At 40.9% G+C, this 18,541-nt stretch overlaps 1 protein-coding gene across 2 annotated transcripts in view; it reads right to left on the bottom strand.

The window, feature by feature from the left end:
- qsox2 (quiescin Q6 sulfhydryl oxidase 2) overlaps positions 1–17,991 on the bottom strand; it is a 70,687-nt gene extending 52,696 nt beyond the window's left edge. For both annotated transcript variants that reach the window (XM_029722337.1, XM_029722338.1), the window contains exon 1: positions 17,627–17,991. In XM_029722337.1, the coding sequence (XP_029578197.1) occupies positions 17,627–17,900 (274 nt within the window). In that variant the 5' untranslated portion in view covers positions 17,901–17,991. The remainder of the gene's footprint in view (positions 1–17,626) is intronic.
- Positions 17,992–18,541: the final 550 nt, after the last annotated feature.

Below are 18,541 nucleotides of genomic sequence, written 5' to 3'. Positions count from 1 at the left end.
CACGAAAGAAAATAAATACAAAAATCTTCCAGAAAACAATAATTAGGCTAAGTGGATTTCGACTCATTGTTACCACTTACATTACATGGGACCTGCAAATTCAAAAGCATCATGCTCTCTCCCTCCTCTGTGTAACGAAATTTGACCACAACCAACCACTGCGCACACCGGAAAGCGGGACTGACAGCAGACTGAATTTCCCTGCCATCAATTGCTTTGTGAGTGACAGGCACCTATACTATCAATAAATCACTAAAATATGCACATTGTTCATTTTAGCGGGAGAGGGCTCGACGGACTAGCAAATTGAAATGTAGCCTAGTTAAGATAAAGTGGAAAAAGTAGCCGGCTGAAACTGAGTCTGTAACCGGCTGATTAGCCAACAGGCCGGCGCTAATGGAAAAAAGTTAAAGGAGAGGCAAAATAGATTGTTGGTGGAGGAAGCAACAGAACGATTATTTAAATTGTGCCTGAAGGCAATACAAAACAACTGTTGGTTACACCCCCCCCCCCCCAACTGTATGGAAAGAAAAAAAGAAAAGGCTGTGCCTGGAGCCAGCGGTGTCCATGGGCTGTTCCTATTCTCCATCTTCCTACGATCCTTAATGTGTCTCGGCTCATGAGGAGAAATGCAAGCCCATGGGTCAATAGGAAACAATGAGCCTGAATGACCCCAATTGAGAGAGTAACAGCTGGTAGGCGGCCATTCACGAGCCAGCCAGGCGACAGCATGTGCCAACAAAGAGATGTATAATGTATTAAACAGCTCAATGATGTGATCCTTCCTCGTCTTCTCAAGAACTCAGTCTGCCTCCCTAAAAAACATGCAATTCGGCAGAATGCTTCTTAGTGAGAATTTAGGCCAACATTATCAATCTTGTCTATTGTATACATCTTAGTGCTGAGCGAATAACGGGAAAAAATGAAAAATATGCACATCCAACTTATCAGGTGCAGGATAGACAAACATTTTAAATAAAAAAAGTAATGTCTGCAACTCTGGTATGGTGATTTAATCAGACGCACAAAGAAGACAACATTTCGTCCTGACGAAGATACAACTCGGACCGAAACCTGACGAGGATTTAACTTGGATCGAAACAGTCTTTTTTGTCCGTCTGATTAAAATAAGTAATTTGTGCAAAACCGGTTCATACTTCCTCATGTGACGAGCATAATACTATAGCTAAACTGCTGCTTGTTGGAGAGAATAAAAGGAAACTACTAGAAAATGAAAGAATTGGCTAGGTGGTTACAGAGGACAAACGAGATTTAGAAAAAAAGGTAGGCCCACCCTGCCCCTGTATCTACTACTAGGATAAAGCATTTCCAAGAAAATGTAAGCATTGAAACCAATGACTATATTAATGGAAAAAGCCAATCAATCAGGTGATACCATTCATTCCTATGTAAAGACTCATCAACGCATTGAAGCCAAATTAAGGACTTCCACTAGTTACCACAACATGAAAATTGTCTATATCGTAAAAATGTATGAAAAGAAAAATGTGCTTTTTGGTCTTAATTTAAGTTTTGGCAGGTTAAGCATAATGTTAACCGTGTGGTTAAGGTTAGGGTTAAGTTTAAAATCCAATTTTAAAAGGCAAAATTGTACAAACAGGCAGGGTTTATGACATTTGAGGCTGTGGTAAATAATGTTTGTGATGAACCTTGTATGGCTGGGCGGCCAGCTCTTGGAAGAGTCTTGGTGGTTCCAAACGTCTTCCATTTAAGAATGATGGAGGCAACTGTCTTCTTGGGGACCTTCAATGCTGCAGACATTTTTTGGTACCCTTCCCCAGATCTGTGCCTCAAAATAATCCTGTCTCTGAGCTCCATGGACAATTCCTTCGACCTCATGGCTTGGCTTTTGCGCTGACATGCACTGTCAACTGTGGGACATTATATAGACAGGTGTGCACCTTTCCAAATCACATCCTATCAATTGAATTTACCACAGTCGGACTCCAATCAAGTTGTAGAAAGATCTCAAGGATGATCAGCGGAAACAGGATGCACCTGAGCTCAATTTTGAGTCTCATAGCAAAAGGGTCTGAATACTTATGTAAATAAGGTACAGTGGCAAGAAAAAGTATGTGAACCTTTTTGAATTTCCTGGATTTCTGCATAAATTGGTCATAACATTTGATCTGATCTTCATCTAAGTCACAACAATAGACAAACAGTGTGCATAAACTAATAAACACACAAATTATTGTATTTGTCTTTCTATATTAAATACATAATTCACAGTGTAGATTGGAAAAAGTATGTGAACCCTTAGGCTAATGACTTCTCGAAAAGCTAATTGGAGTCAGGAGTCAGCTAACCTGGAGTACAATCATTGAGACGAGATTGGAGATGTTGGTTAGAGCTGCCTTGCCCTATAAATAACTCACAATTTTGAGTTCGCTATTCACACGAAGCATTGCCTGATGTGAACCATGCCTCGAACAAAAGAGATCTCAGAAGATTTAAGATTAAGAATTGTTGACTTGCATAATGCTGGAAAGGGTTACAAAAGTATCTCTAAAAGCCTTGATATTCATCAGTCCACGGCAAGACAAACTGTCTATAAATGGAGAAAGTTCAGCACTGTTGCTACTCTCCCGAGGAGTGGCTGTCCTGCAAAGATGCTCATTGAGGTTAAGAAAAATTCTCATGTCAGCTCAAGATTTACAGAAATCTCTGCAACATGCAGAGATTACGTATCTGACAACGTAAACGACGTATCTGATACGTTGTTTACGTATCTGACAAGTCTACGATACGTAAACAAGAATGGTGTTCATGGGAGGACACCACAGAAAAAGCCACTGCTGTCCAAATAAACATTGCTACACATCTGAAGTTGACAAAAGTGCACCTGGATGTTATACAGCGTTACTAGCAAAATATTCTGTGGACAGATGAAACTACAATTGAGTTGTTTGGAAGGAACACACTACACTATGTGTGGAGAAAAAAATGGCACAGCACACCAACATCAAAACGTCATCCCAACTGTAAAGTATGGTGGAGGGAGCATCATGGTTTGGGCTTGCTTTGCTGCCTCAGGGCCTGGACAGCTTGCTATCATTGATGATAAACTTGAATTCATTTTTGCAAGAGAATGTTAGGCCATCTGTCCACCAATTGAAGGTCAACAGAAGTTGGGTGATGCAACAGTACAACGACCCAAAACACAGAAGGACCTCAAGATCTTGTCACGGTATCTCTGTGCATTCAAATTGCAATTGATAAAATGCAATTGCGTTCATTGTCCGTAGCTCATGCCTGCCCATACCATAACCCCACCTGTCTGCAGTTCTGAGGCCGGTTGGACTTACTGCCAAACACCTTACATGTTTTTACCAAGACTTTACATGTTGCATTTATATTTTTGTTAAGTGTATATAAATGCATAAAAAAATAAAAAATACAGCCCTGTTCTACTAATACCTCTATTTTTTCATTTGTAAAAAAATATAAAGAATCATGCAAGTTCGTGAAAAGTAAAAGAAAAAGTCAAATGCCAATCCCTACTAGAGCACATGGGCAAAGAGCTATTGAATTTAAGGGATTTTTTATAAATATAGGGTACTAGCCAAAAGTTGACACTCATTCCAGGGTTTTTCTTTATTTTTACTATTTTCTACAGCTGTAGAATAACAGTGAAGACATCAAAAGTATGAAATAAAACATATGGAATCATGTAGTAACCAAAAAAAATGTTAAACAAAATATTTTACATTTGAGATTCTTCAAAGTAGCCACCCTTTGCTTTGATGACAGCTTTGCACACTCTTAGCATTTTCTCAATCAGCTTCCATGAGGAAGTCACCTGGAATGCTTTTCCAACAGTTTTGAAGAAGTTCCCACATATGGAAGGTGTGACGCAATTGCAGAGCCTCCAGAGGCATGCAGATACCAAAACAAGTTCTGTACCGCATCGCCATGCACCTCCCAAATGTTGTAACAATGCTGAGGGCTCTGTATAGCTTCTCCGCATTGACGTAATTGGTTGACGGTAGGTGGGGGTGGTACATCTTGTATAAACAAACTAACTTCCTTGACAACAGCTCTGCACTGCTCAGCAAAGCGCAAGAAGTATGAATGCCCTGCCTTCTGCTGAGGCCATATGCCGTAAATGCCGCATGGCCAATGTAGAAGTCACCAGTTGTACATTTACCATTCATTCCTAATCTACAATGTTTGTTTCAGTAATTCTGGTAATGCATAAAATATTCGGAGTGGACACATTGTTTGCAGAGCACACAAACTATGCTACACTTGAAAGAAACAAGTTTTGGTTTATTTCATATGAGTTTTGTCAATTTAGTCATTGTCTTTTGTTTAGAGTGCTCATGTGAATGTTGAGTAGCGATGCGCACGCACATAAGTAGGCCTATAGGCTACCTGGCCTGCGCCCAAATGTAGGCATACTAAACGTGGCCCATTTGGGGATCTGATAGTATTTCTGATTGACCCAATGCACCACCACTAACAAGCTGTGGAGCTTCTCAAAGTAATGTTTTCTTCACCTCAAAACAGCAAACAAACAAAGTGTGTTTTTACAACCATTGAGAATGACAATAGTTCAACGTATTTGAAAAATCTTTCCATCTCTCTCCCTTACGATAACGAATCAGCATGAAATGCAAAAATGTCATGCTCTGATCCAGTGAAAACGTCAAGAAATAGGCCTACCTGATTACTTCTTATCAGTGCTTGACTGAAATAGGTTCCGGTAATCATTTTGTGTGCTGGTACTGTTTATATTTAGGTGCAAGAGCGCCATAATACTTTTGAGCTAATATTCTATAGGAGGACCAGGAGCTCAAGCAGTAGAACATTTGAGATGCCGGTACTCAGCTCCGGTGAGCTCCTGACCAAGTCGAGCACTGCTTCTTATGCCTTGCGCAAATAGCCTACAACTGTAATAGTGTCCCCCTCTACGTCACAATGGGATTCGATGAGTTCAAGCTTCTATTGCTAGGGCTGTTGCTACAACTTGCAACATTGTGACCGGCTTAATGAACCAAAGCGTCCGTTGCTATGCTGGTTGCTTGGCTCCATTTTACCTCGTACCAGTCGCGAAGGAAGGAGGACGCAGGCAGTTCTAGTTCTATTTCACCGCATAAACGCACGCTCAGTCCAAAATTATTACCTCAGAATTGCTCTAAGGTCTGTGTTTTTGACTGTGACAACCTGCCTACTACTTCAGAGGACCGAATATAGTGATATAGTTATATCTCTGTCATACTGAGGTGTCTAGCTATCAGTTAAACCTGATATATCAAATGGATAGGTGTAAGCAATTATGGTAATTCCAAATACCCTTAACCAGGGGGAAGCATGGCCAGCCACACACAGGAGGGTGACTTTTACTAAAGAGGAGGAGGAGGCGGTGCTGACAGATGCATGCTGGCCATTTCGGAGTGAGACACATGATTGCCAAAATCAACCTACACTTATTCTGACAGGGAATTGTCAAGGAGGTGGACAGCTGGGCAAGTTAAATTAACCTTTTGTTAATTAAGTACATTCTATTATTAACCTGTTGGGGCTAGGGGGAAGCCTTAGAAAATGTCACGTTACAGCACAGATGCTGTATTTTCGATAGAGATGCAACTGAAGGACAACAAATTGTCAGACAGGCCACTTCCTGCCTGGAATCTTCTCAGGTTTTTGCCTGTTATACTCACAGACACCATTCAAACTGTTTTAGAAACTTTAGGGTGTTTTCTATCCAAATCTACTAAGTATATGCATATTCTCGTTTCTGGGCAAGAGTAGTAACCAGTTTAACCTCTCTGGCGCATGTGGGACGAACTCGTCCCACCTACGTAACAGCCACTGAAATCCAGTGGCGCGATTTTTGAATCGTTAGAAATACTATTACTTCAATTTCTCAAACATATGACTATTTTACAGCTATTTAAAGACAAGAATCTCGTTAATCTAACCCCACTGTCCGATTTCAAAAAGGCTTTACAACGAAAGCAAAACATTAGATTATGTCAGCAGAGTGCCCAGCCAGAAATAATCAGACACCCATTTTTCAAGCTAGCATATCATGTCACATAAACCCAAACCACAGCTAAATGCAGCACTAACCTTTTATGATCTTCATCAGATGACACACCTAGGACATTGTGTTATACAATACATGCATGTCTGTTCAATCAAGTTCATATTTATATCAAAAAACAGCTTTTTACATTAGCATGTGACGTTCAGAAAAAGCATAACCCCCGCAAACTTCCGGGGAATTTACTAACAGTTTGCTAAATTACTCACGATAAACGTTCACAAAAAGCATAACAATTATTTTAAGAATTATAGATACATTACTCCTCTATGCACTCGATATGTCCGATTTTAAAATAGCTTTTCGGATGAAGCACATTTTGCAATAATCTAAGTACATAGCCCGGCATCACAGGGATAGCTATTTAGACACCCACCCAGGTCAGCCTCCACCAAAATCACATTTCCTATAAGAAAAATGTTCTTACCTTGCTTGTTCTTCGTCAGAATACACTGCCAGGACTTCTACTTCAATAACAAATGTTGGTTTGGTCCCAAATAATCCATCGTTATATCCAAACAGCAACGTTTTGTTCGTGAGTTCTAGACACTATCAGAATGCAACATCACGGTCTCGCGCATGGCGCATTACGGTCTCGCGCATGGCGCATTGGCGTGACAAAAAAATTCTAAATATTCCATTACCGTACTTCGAAGCATGTCAACCGCTGTTTAAAACCAATTTTTATGCCATTTATCTCGTAGAAAAGCGATAATATTCCGACCGGGAATATGCATTGAGCCTAAACAGCCGAATTAAATTTCTCCTCAGGAGCGAATCGTGCACGCGCCTCATTCAACGGTCCTCTGATCCGCCACTTACCAAAGGCGATAATATGTTTCAGCCTGAGGCTGCCTCGTCAACCTTCAGGTATTTCCCGGGTTCTGAGAGCCTATCGGAGCCCTGGGAATTGTCACGTTACAGCTAAGATCCTTACTTTTCAATAAACAGATGCAAGACGCACGACTCCTTGTCAGACAGGGTACTTGCTGCATGAAACCTTGTCAGGTTTTTGCCTGCCATAGGAGTTCTGTTATACTCACAGACACCATTCAAACAGTTTTAGAAAATTCAGAGTGTTTTCTATCCAAACCTGAACAATAATATGCATATTCTAGCTTCTGAGTTGGTGTAGGAGGCAGTTAAAAATGGCACATATTTTTTCCAAAATTCTCAATACTGCCCCCTATCCCAAACAGGTTAAATCGGGTAGGTTTTTTATCCGGCCGTGCAAATACTGCCCCCTAGCCCCAACAGGTTAACTTCTTATGGCTCAAATCCCGTTAACAGGATCGATTTGACAACATCCGGTGAAACGGCAGAGCGCCAAATTCAAATTAAATTACTATAAATATTAAACTTTCATGAAATCACACATGCAATACACCAAATTAAAGCTACACTTATTAATCCAGCCAACGTGTCAGATTTCAAAAAGGCTTTACGGCGAAAGCAAACCATGCGATTATCTGAGGATAGCACCCCACCAAACAAACACAGACAATCATAATTCAACCCGCCAGGCGCGACACGAAACTCAGAAATAAAGATATAATTCATGCCTTACCTTTGACGAGCTTCCTCTGTTGGCACTCCAATATGTCCCATAAACATCACAAATTGTCCTTTTGTTTGATTAATTCCGTCGTTATATATCCAAAATGTCTATATATTTGGTGCGTTTGATCCAGAAAAACACCAGTTCCAACTCGCGCAACATGACTACAAAATATCTCATAAGTTACCTGTAATCTTTGTCTAAACATTTCAAACAACTTTCCTAATAGAACTTCAGGTATTTTTTAACGTAAATAATCGATAAAACTTAAGACGGGATAAACTGCGTTCAATACCAGAGGAAAACAAAGTGGAGCGTGCTTTCAGGTCACGCGCCTCAACCACAACAGTACACTTCACTCGACCCTCGTTCTGAACAGGGCTACTTCTTCATTACACAAAGGAAAAATATCAACCAATTTCTAAAGACTGACATCCAGTGGAAGCGATAAGAACTGCAAACAACTGCCTCAAAATTCTAGATTCCCATTGAAAACCCATTGAAAAGATAGTGACCTAAAAAAAAGAAAAATCCTGGATGGTTTGTCCTCGGCGTTTCGCCTGCCAAATAAGTTCTGTTATACTCACAGATATCATTCAAACAGTTTTAGAAAACATTCTGAAGTTTCTATCTAAATCTACCAATAATATGCATATCCTAGCTTCTGGGCCTGAGAAGCAGGCAGTTTACTTTGGGCACGCTTTTCATCCGGACGTGAAAATATCACCCCCCTAGCCGAGAGAAGTTAAGCTTTGGTTGACATTTGAGATAGCAAGAAATGGTAGTTCTGCTAAGCTTATAAAAATGTACCTCTTCAAATGACTTTAGGACCATCGACTGTCCGAGCCCCCCAGGAGGTATCCCATCCACCAGAACCAGCGAGTCCGGATCAGTCTGATTCTCTGTGCTCTGAGTCAGAGGGGGACCAGCTTGAGTTAGGCTATACCTTCCAAGTGTTGAAAAGTACATATCTCCCATTTATAACACTGCACTAATCCATCAAATTTTCTCACAGTAAAGTGTAACCTGTGTGTTTGCTTGTTTAAGTCTCTGTCTTAAACAAGCAAACTCTGTCCCTGTTCCCTTTAACTCTGCTCCTGTTCTCCAGGAGCTAGGGGATCTGCCCAACACCCAGACACCTGATGTCCTCCATTACCAACCACCCTCCAACTTTTCATTAAATCATCTACAGCCACTGTTGTCGTCATGATCTGCTAAGAAAGTTATCTTGCTCTATCATACTGAGCACATAATATGTGAGATACAAAGATTAACTAAAAACACTAGCACTGCATACAGAACAAAAAGAGCAGTATTGCCTGGACTTTGCAGTCTCACTCTTCAAGTCCCCCTTCTGAGACTGGCTGCCTGTTGAGAACAAGTGACACGCACACAGCAACCACCTCCTCTATATTCCACACAGCAGAATTCAGTATTTCAGTCCATGATTGCCATGTGAGTGCACAACAAATCTGTGAAAAGTTAATGACACAACTGTGCCTAAAACTATCAAAGTTTGTGTTAAAATCTTAAATATAACAAGGTTGGTTTTCGCAACTGTTTCACAAGGTTTTCATTATTGTAAGTTGTATGGTATCCTTTGATGGTATTTATATGATCCACATTATTAATTGTTAACCCTAGTATGTATGTATATATACATACACACACACACACATACATATATATATACACACACCACACCACATACATATATATACATATATATACTATATAATACTACATAATATATACATACATATTATACACATACATATACATATATATACATACATACATATATATACATATACATATATACATATACATACATATACATATATATATATACATACATACATATACATATATACATATATACATATACATATATATATATACATACATACATATATACATACATACATATATACATACACATATACATATACATACATATACATACATACATACATACATATATACACATACATATATACACATACATACATATATATATATACACACACACACACACACACACACACACATATATATATATATATATATATTTATATATATTTATATTTATTCAACCACAAGGGTGTACTAATGAGCTATGCGAAATAGAAAAAAATAAATCATAGAGGACTACTGAAATTAAATTATTTCAATGTAGATAAGGGAAGGGCACTTTTTATTTATTATATTTAATTCAAACTAAAACATTAAGGTCAGTCAATACGGAACATTTCAAGAACGTTGAAAGTTAACTGCAGTCGCAGAAACCATAAAGCGCTATGATGAAACTGGCTCTTATGAGGACCGCCACAGGAAAGGAAGACCCAGAGTAAACTCTGCTGCGAGGATACGTTCATTAGAGAGTGAGCAGCCTCGAAAATTGATCCCAAATAAATGCTTCACAGAGTTCAAGTCTCAACATTTACTGTTCAGAGGAGACTATGTGAATCAGGCTTCCATGGTCGAATTGCTGCAAAGAAACCACTACTAAAGGACACCAATAATAAGAAGAGACTTGCTTGGGCCAAGAAACACGAGCAATGGACATTAGACCGGTAGAAATATGTCCATTGGTCTGATGAGTCCAAACTTGAGATTTTTTGTTCCAACCGCCGTGTCTTTGTGAGACGCAGAGTAGGTGAATGGATGATCTCCGCATGTGTGGTTCCTGCCGTGAAACATGGAGAAGGTGGTGTGATGGTGTTGGGGTGCTTTGCTGGTGACACGGTCGTGACTTATTTAGAATTCAAGGCACACTTAACCAGCATGGCTACCACAGCATTCTGCGGCGATCTGGTTTGCGCTTAGTGGGACTATCATTTGTTTTTCAACAGGACAATGACCCAAAATACACCTCCAGGCTGTGTAAGGTTTTTTTGACCAAGGAGAGTTGATGGACATTGCTACATCAGATGACCTGGCCTCCACAATCACCCAACCTCAACCCAATTGAGATGGTTTGGGATGAGTTGGGACAACAAAGTGAAGGAAAAGCAGCCAGCAAGTGCTCTGCATGTGGGAACTCCTTCAAGACTGTTAAAACTTTTTTTAACACTTTTTGGGTTACTGCATGATTCCATATGTGTTATTTCATAGTGTTGATGTCACTATTATTCTACAATGTAGAAAATAGTAAAAACAAAGAAAAACCCTTCAATGAGTAGGTATGTCCAAACATTTGACTGGTACTGTACATGGATGAGTATCTGAGAATGGCCTGAAGGGATGTAATTGTAAATGATGTAAATAATGCTGCTGTTGTCTTCTCAAGGCCAGATAGTGTGACTTATCTTTAGCCACCCAGCACATAGCAACAAAGACGAGAACAGACAGCTTTACACTTAATGCTGGAACTGTGTGTGCGTCCGAGAGTTTAGACACCTTGTTCTTGTGTAAAAAAACAAAACCATAAAAAATATTGTGGAAAAACAAAATTTACAGGTGTAAAAAAAAACAAAAAAACATTGCAATGTTCAAAACATTGCTCTGCATTACTGATAGAGCTCTGTGTGTGCCTACAAGATACTGTTTTATGGTGTTTATTTTTAAAACATTGGCTCTATTTTAAACAATGTTTGACCATTTTGAAGAGTGTGCAACTGAAGGGATTTGAAGTGTCAATGGCTCTATTTACCGGGTGGGGTCTACAATGCAGTCTCCCCAAACAAATTCCCGAATAGAACTGATTGTCACAGGGAATGCCATAAGATGACTGACTTACAATGGTCATACAAGTTAAGGTGATTGAAAATGACTGTCATAAAAAAAAAAATTACCAACAAGAAATAACATATTTACTAAAACTAATTTACAAAATCTTTTTACACAACAGTCAGTCACTGTTTTCATCTTAAGGATTTGGGCAGAGCTGAACAGAAACAGTGTAGGACAGTAGAAGGTGGGTTTGAAGGGATAATATTGATCATACTCGTCTATGTCCTTCGACATCAAGTGACCCTTAGTATTTGGTCATCAAGCAGCAGTTGGTTACAGTCCCTGCCAAGGTGAGTGGAACTGTTGTTTCCCAGATGTGGTACTCCTTGACTCTTCTGATGGCTCTCTCAACCAGAATCCTCAGACGAGCTATGGCCTGCATACTTTCAGTGTCCTCATTGCTGTTCTCTTCAACGGGGGAATGATTAGCTTTGCCCCAAATCAGCCAGCATCCTCTCAATGGTGAATCCCTTGTCAGCCATGATACCATCTCCAGGCTCCAGTAACTCCACAATTCCTGACAGCCTTTTGATGTCTCGGTCAGAGAGTAGTTACCTTGGTCCTCTGAGCTCTACACTGGTTCGGTGTAGAGCTCAGAGACAAAGGTAACTGCTCCACATGGGGCAATCTTGATTAGCCCCTTGAAGGTGTTAGTGTTCTTATAAAAGGAGAATCTCTCAGATTGAAGAGTAAGGATGTTGAATTCTCACATCTTATTTCTGTGCAGTCAATGATAACTGACGTCTGGACTGTGCTGTTGGTACTTGTCAGGCATCATCACAATCGCATGCTCTCTGGTCATCCAGATAGGCAATGAACCCAGGACTAGGAAAAGATAGTTGGCCCACATGATGACTACACGGCTGACAGTAGAGACACTTATTCTAGAGATGTCAGACAAGACCTTCATTTTTAATACTAAAGCTAAATGGCAGCAATACAGGAAGAACTTGTCAATGATTTGCAACTTGCGGTTAGGACTGGGGTTTGTTTCCAGACCAGTTAGTAGTCCCATTCTCTGTCCATTGGACCAGCTTAGATGCAGTGAAAATCTCCAACTGGAAATGGGTATAGAATCAAAAATCTTCATCAGAAGCACAGAATCTGTTGACTTGTAACTGAGGGGAGTGGCTTATTCTCAGTTTCTGGACTTGATGTTCGAGCTCCCTGATCCTTTCTGCTGCAGCATCCAGTGCACCTGTTGTTAAAAGTGACTTGACTAGATTACCCTGATTTAGATCATATTTTAGTTATGTTTGGACATTTTTCATAATGACTACATCAGGGACAAAGGTAAAATCAATAGATGACCCCATTAAAGCCTAAGCACTGTGGATAAGTAGGAGGGTAAACACTAATGAAAATGACACTATTCTTGTAAAATAGGTAGATAAAATCTTTCCCCAAAAAAATGAAAATGTGGGTTAGCTGACTTTACTTGAGTTACACAATGCCCAAACCGGACGCGCGTGTACGCAAACTGATTTTGTCCCCCCCACACCAAACATGACAAGCAGGTTGAAATATCAAAACAAACTCTGAACCAATTATATTAATTTGGGGACAGGTCAAAAAGCATTAATTTGTGCTATTTAGCTAGCTAGCTTGCTGTTGCTAGTTAATTTGTCCGAATATAAACAATGAGTTGTTATTTTACCTGAAACACACAAGGTCCTCTATTCCGACAATTAATCCACACATAAAACTGTCAACCGAAACGTTTCATGTCATCTCGCCTCCTTCCAGGCTTCTTTTACATGGCGATTGGCAACTAACTAATAATGTGCATTACCACAACCGACCTCAGTTCATCTTTCACTCACTCACGTGGGTATATGTTGCTAAAATCCAATGAGAAGATGGCACATGGGTATATGCTTCTAAAAACCAATGAGAAGATGGCACATGGGTATATGCTTCTAAAAACCAATGAGCAAATGGGAGAGGCAGGACTTGCAGCGCGTTCTGCATCACAAATAGAATAAACTTCTATTTTAGCACCTGACAACGCAGACACTCATTGGCGCGCACGAGCAGTGTGGGTGCAATGATTGAATAACATGTACGAGTACATTTATTTTGCAACCCTCGGGCACGCGATGCGACCAGTGTGGGCAGCATGTTAGGCTAATCACTGGTCTACCTTTAATAGAACTAGTGTAACGTTAGCCTAGCTCCTATTTTTCATAATGTTTGAATGTTGCTAGTAATGGCAGCATCCTTTACATAGCTGATGTGTATTGACATAGAATTACATTAATATTATAATGCTGAATGTTAGACATAGAACGCAATGTGTATGTACACGGGAGGAGTCGTCGTGTAGTTGTAGTCTGCTGCTGCAATCTCTAGAAAGACGTCCTCGTCCAGGTCTTCATCAGAAGAAGGGATGGGACGAATATCATCTCCGAGATGAGCTCATCCTTTCATAAACTGATTCCCATTGTGGCAGATCTTCCCCCCAGTTATTCCAATGAAACCGGGACAGGACAACTCTGATCTTCAGCAGTTTGCGACCAGTCGCACTAGTGTAGTCCATTTTGTTGAAATGTAGGCTACATATGAAGGTGGTACCACAGAGTATTAAACGTAGGGCATTCAACTCTCTTCACAGCATGAACCAATTTTTTGCGCTCTACCAAGTTTCTTGGAAATGCATGGAAACCCATGTACGGCTGCTTTTGGTTGTTATTAGTACAGAGAAGTAAGCAACAAAAACACTGATTTAGCCTCCGCCATTGTTGATTGTACTCAGTAACCAAGGAAGGGACTGGAATTATTCATACCCAACAAAGGATGCTTCCGCATTCCAAAACACAGAAGTATGATAAAAGCCTTTAATACAGAGTTGAAGCTGTGTTTGCATACTCAAACTAACCGCACTATTTCTGATATAAATTGAGGATGCAGCATGCTTATTGGTAATAGTATGGTACGCCAAAAGTTCCCAGATGTTGTACTCAATACACCAAAATATGAAGTATACAAGCAGTGGACAGTTTCTGTGCTTTTAGAGCCCATAATGCAATTCTTCAGAAAATGGGAATGGCTTCAAAACATTATCAGATTTGAAGTAAATGGCAGAAAATACACTGCTAAAAAAAATAAAGGGAACACTTAAACAACACAATGTAACTCCAAGTCAATCACACTTCTGTGAAATCAAACTGTCCACTTAGGAAGCAACACTGATTGACAATAAATGTCACATGCTGTTGTGCAAATGGAATAGACAACAGGTGGAAATTATAGGCAATTAGCAAGACACCCCCAATAAAGGAGTGATTCTGCAGGTGGTGACCACAGACCACTTCTCAGTTCCTATGCTTCCTGGCTGATGTTTTGGTCACTTTTGAATGCTGGCGGTGCTTTCACTCTAGTGGTAGCATGAGACGGAGTCTACAACCCACACAAGTGGCTCAGGTAGTGCAGCTCATCCAGGATGGCACATCAATGCGAGCTGTGGCAAGAAGGTTTGCTGTGTCTGTCAGCGTAGTGTCCAGAGCATGGAGGCGCTACCAGGAGACAGGCCAGTACATCAGGAGATGTGGAGGAGGCCGTAGGAGGGCAACAACCCAGCAGCAGGACCGCTACCTCCGCCTTGTGCATGGAGGAGCAGGAGGAGCACTGCCAGAGCCCTCTAAAATGACCTCCAGCAGGCCACAAATGTGCATGTGTCTGTTCAAACGGTCAAAAACAGACTCCATGAGGGTGGTATGAGGGCCCGACGTCCACAGGTGGGGGTTGTGCTTACAGCCCAACACCGTGCAGGACGTTTGGCATTTGCCAGAGAATACCAAGATTGGCAAATTCCTCACTGGCGCCCTGTGCTCTTCACAGATGAAAGCAGGTTCACACTGAGCACATGTGACAGACGTGACAGAGTCTGGAGACGCCGTGGAGAACGTTATGCTGCCTGCAACATCCTCCAGCATGACCGGTTTGGCGGTGGGTCAGTCATGGTGTGGGGTGCCATTTCTTTGAGGGGCCGCACAGCCCTCCATGTGCCCGCCAGAGGTAGCCTAACTGCCATTAGGTACCGAGATGAGATCCTCAGACCCCTTGTGAGACCATATGCTGGTGCGGTTGGCCCTGGGTTCCTCCTAATGCAAGACAATGCTAGACCTCATGTGGCTGGAGTGTGTCAGCAGTTCCTGCAAGAGGAAGGCATTGATGCTATGGACTGGCCCGCCCATTCCCCAGACCTGAATCCAATTGAGCACATCTGGGACATCATGTCTCGCTCCATCCACCAACGCCATGTTGCACCACAGACTGTCCAGGAGTTGGCGGATGCCACCTCATCAGGAGCATGCCCAGGCGTTGTAGGGAGGTCATACAGGCACGTGGAGGCCACACACACTGAGCCTCATTTTGACTTGTTTTAAGGACATTACATCAAAGTTGGATCAGCCTGTAGTGTGGTTTTCCACTTTAATTTTGAGTGTGACTCCAAATCCAGACCTCCATGGGTTGATAAATTGGATTTCCATTGATTATTTTTGTGTGATTTTGTTGTCAACACATTCAACTATGTAAAGAAAAAAGTATTTAATAAGATTATTTCATTCATTCAGATCGAGGATGTGTTATTTTAGTGTTCCCTTTATTTTTTTGAGCAGTGTATTTTGCCGAAGTCCAACAAATTCATTGCTTTAAATAATTATGACACAAGTTAAGAAAATAATGAGCAATGTAATAAAGTAATGACTTTTCAAATAAGTTACACGTTATGTTGGCAGACAATTTGTTAGGTACGCTATCCTTACGAACCGCATATCATTAGAGCAGTATGTGCCTGTATGTTAGCTACCTACCTAATGTTAGTTGCCTGCTAATACATCAAACTTGCCAGTATATTAATTATATGCTATTCAACTAACTACCCAACGTTTATTGACTTGATTATTCACGTCATTCTTTGCTTAGCTAAGTGGTACAGTTGTTGTGCGTTCTCAATGGACATTGTTAATGAAGGGTACGTTCGTAAATTCGCTCTGGATATCTACACCAATTTCAGAGCACTCTCGTCTGAGTGTGCCAGAACGCAGAATAACTGATTAATTTATGAAAGCTCAACACCCGTTGAATATGGCCGGTGTCAGTAAACATCTGCAAAAAAGCGTAATTAAATTGGTGCCAGCAGCAGTTACAGACACCAACGCTATGGACAACATGAAAACAGCTTAATCAGCTCTGCTAGGGAGAGTAAAATGGTCAGAGCGAGGAGTTCTCTCACTTGTGTCTGGAAGTAGCTAACAAGCTAGCCAACATTAGCCAGTGGACTTGGGTGCTTGACTGCCGTTGTGAGGTCAGAACGCTCAGATCAACCCTACTCCTCGACCAGAGTGTCCAATGTGCACTCTGAATTTACAAAGCGCCAAGAGAGCACTCTGGCAGTACAAATTGAATTTAGAAACACACCCGTAGTCGAAAGATGTCTAGCTAGTAATTTGTTATGCTAACAAACTAGCAAGAGGTTGCATAGCAACAGCATCAACTTCCAGTAGACAAGCGAAGAGCTAGTACGCTCAACTGAAAGGTTACCATTCGTTTACAGTATACTAAAATTAACGAATAGTGTATAGTATCATATACTCATTAAGTGTGCAGTATACAGTATGTTAGTATTGGTATTCAAACAACTGAAGTGAGGTTGCCAAGTCACGTGGTGGAAGAGCTATTGACATTTGAATATTGTTATCATGCACTTTGTTGACTGTCCATAACTTGTGTCAGTGCGCAAGGCTGTCTAAAAATAAGACCTGTGCAATGTTGTACAGCTTTTTTCCTTCATAAAAGAGCCTCATCCGGTGTATGTAACGTTAGCTCAAATCGTTCGCGACCTATTGAAGTTTACGGTAGGAATATTCGGCAAATATCTCATCTCAAACCAACTTTAACCACGGTGTTAAACCGTACCATATGTTGACGGACTAGAAGAGCAGATGAGGGGAAAAAACATCGAGATCCAAATAGCTAGCTAAGAAAACATGCACGCTAATGCTAACATTATTACTAAGCTTGCCGTTATTGTTATTTGTAATGTTAGCTAACTAGTGTATCACATTTTAATTCAAACTCAATTAAGGAAGCTACTAAACTAGCTAGTTATCAACCAGCTAATAATATTAGCCAGCTAACGTTGTTAGCTATCTTCTAAGAATATAGCAGAAATACAACAGGGAAAGATAATTTACAAAAGGCTAGCAAACCTTTTATGTGACCGTGCTAGCTAGCTAAATATCCGTAAGACTCACCTTTTACATCGCCAGCTAGTGCCTTCCAGGTAGGAGAGTACTGGATGCAGTGACCACACCATGATGAGTAGAACTGGACCAGCCAAGCGGTGGAAGAGTTGAGCAAAGTCTGCTTGACAGTCGCGCTTGTCAGTATAACCACCGAGTCCTCCTCAGAATACAGCCGAGTGGTTAGAGACGGATTAAATAGAAACACAAAAATAATGCTCGTTTTGAACAATAAAAAACCTGTTTTTCGGAGCGAAGGGCAGCCGTCTACACACAGAGTCGCCATATCGTAAAGACAACGTGGAGATGGAAAGCGAGATGCTACGGACACGCCTGGTGGCAAAATTGATGACGTATGTCGAGTGGATACGAACGGATTCGGTTCAGTCAAAGATTTGTTCAACTGAACCAAGATAGACCACAGCCTGTCATGTCCAATGGGAACGAATGAGTCATAGTGGGCAGAACAACCACGAGCTAGCGAGATCCTATTGGCGCGTTCTAGCAGACATCTGCATATTTCCGTTAGGGAACGCCTCCTCTGTGAAGTGCGCGTGTGCAATAACCCAATTCGCATTTGCACTCATTCTAAACAACGCGATTTAAAACAAATAACAGATTGTAGGGAATAGAAAACTGTATTGATATCAAATGTTTCATCGATGAGAAAATGTGCAGAATGTCAGCCAAAATCGATCTCGTTCCTGCTTCACCCACTGCCGGCCAGTGGGCTTCCTCTCGCAAAACGGATGATTTATACATCCGATAAAATAATCTGTCTCATGGTTCTATCTGTGGTTCAGCCGTCCCAATGAGCCTTTCCCAGCTAGCTAGTTTATTGTGATTGTGGCTAGAATCTTCAGCGAGACTGTGAAATTTGTCTGCCGAAGTTGGGACTTGGAAGTGTTCAAAGTGATTCCGTTTTTA

Source organism: Salmo trutta, chromosome 29 (genome assembly GCF_901001165.1).
Source record: "Salmo trutta chromosome 29, fSalTru1.1, whole genome shotgun sequence".
Lineage (NCBI taxonomy): Eukaryota > Metazoa > Chordata > Actinopteri > Salmoniformes > Salmonidae > Salmo > Salmo trutta.
This window is presented reverse-complemented; position numbering and strand designations above follow the sequence as displayed.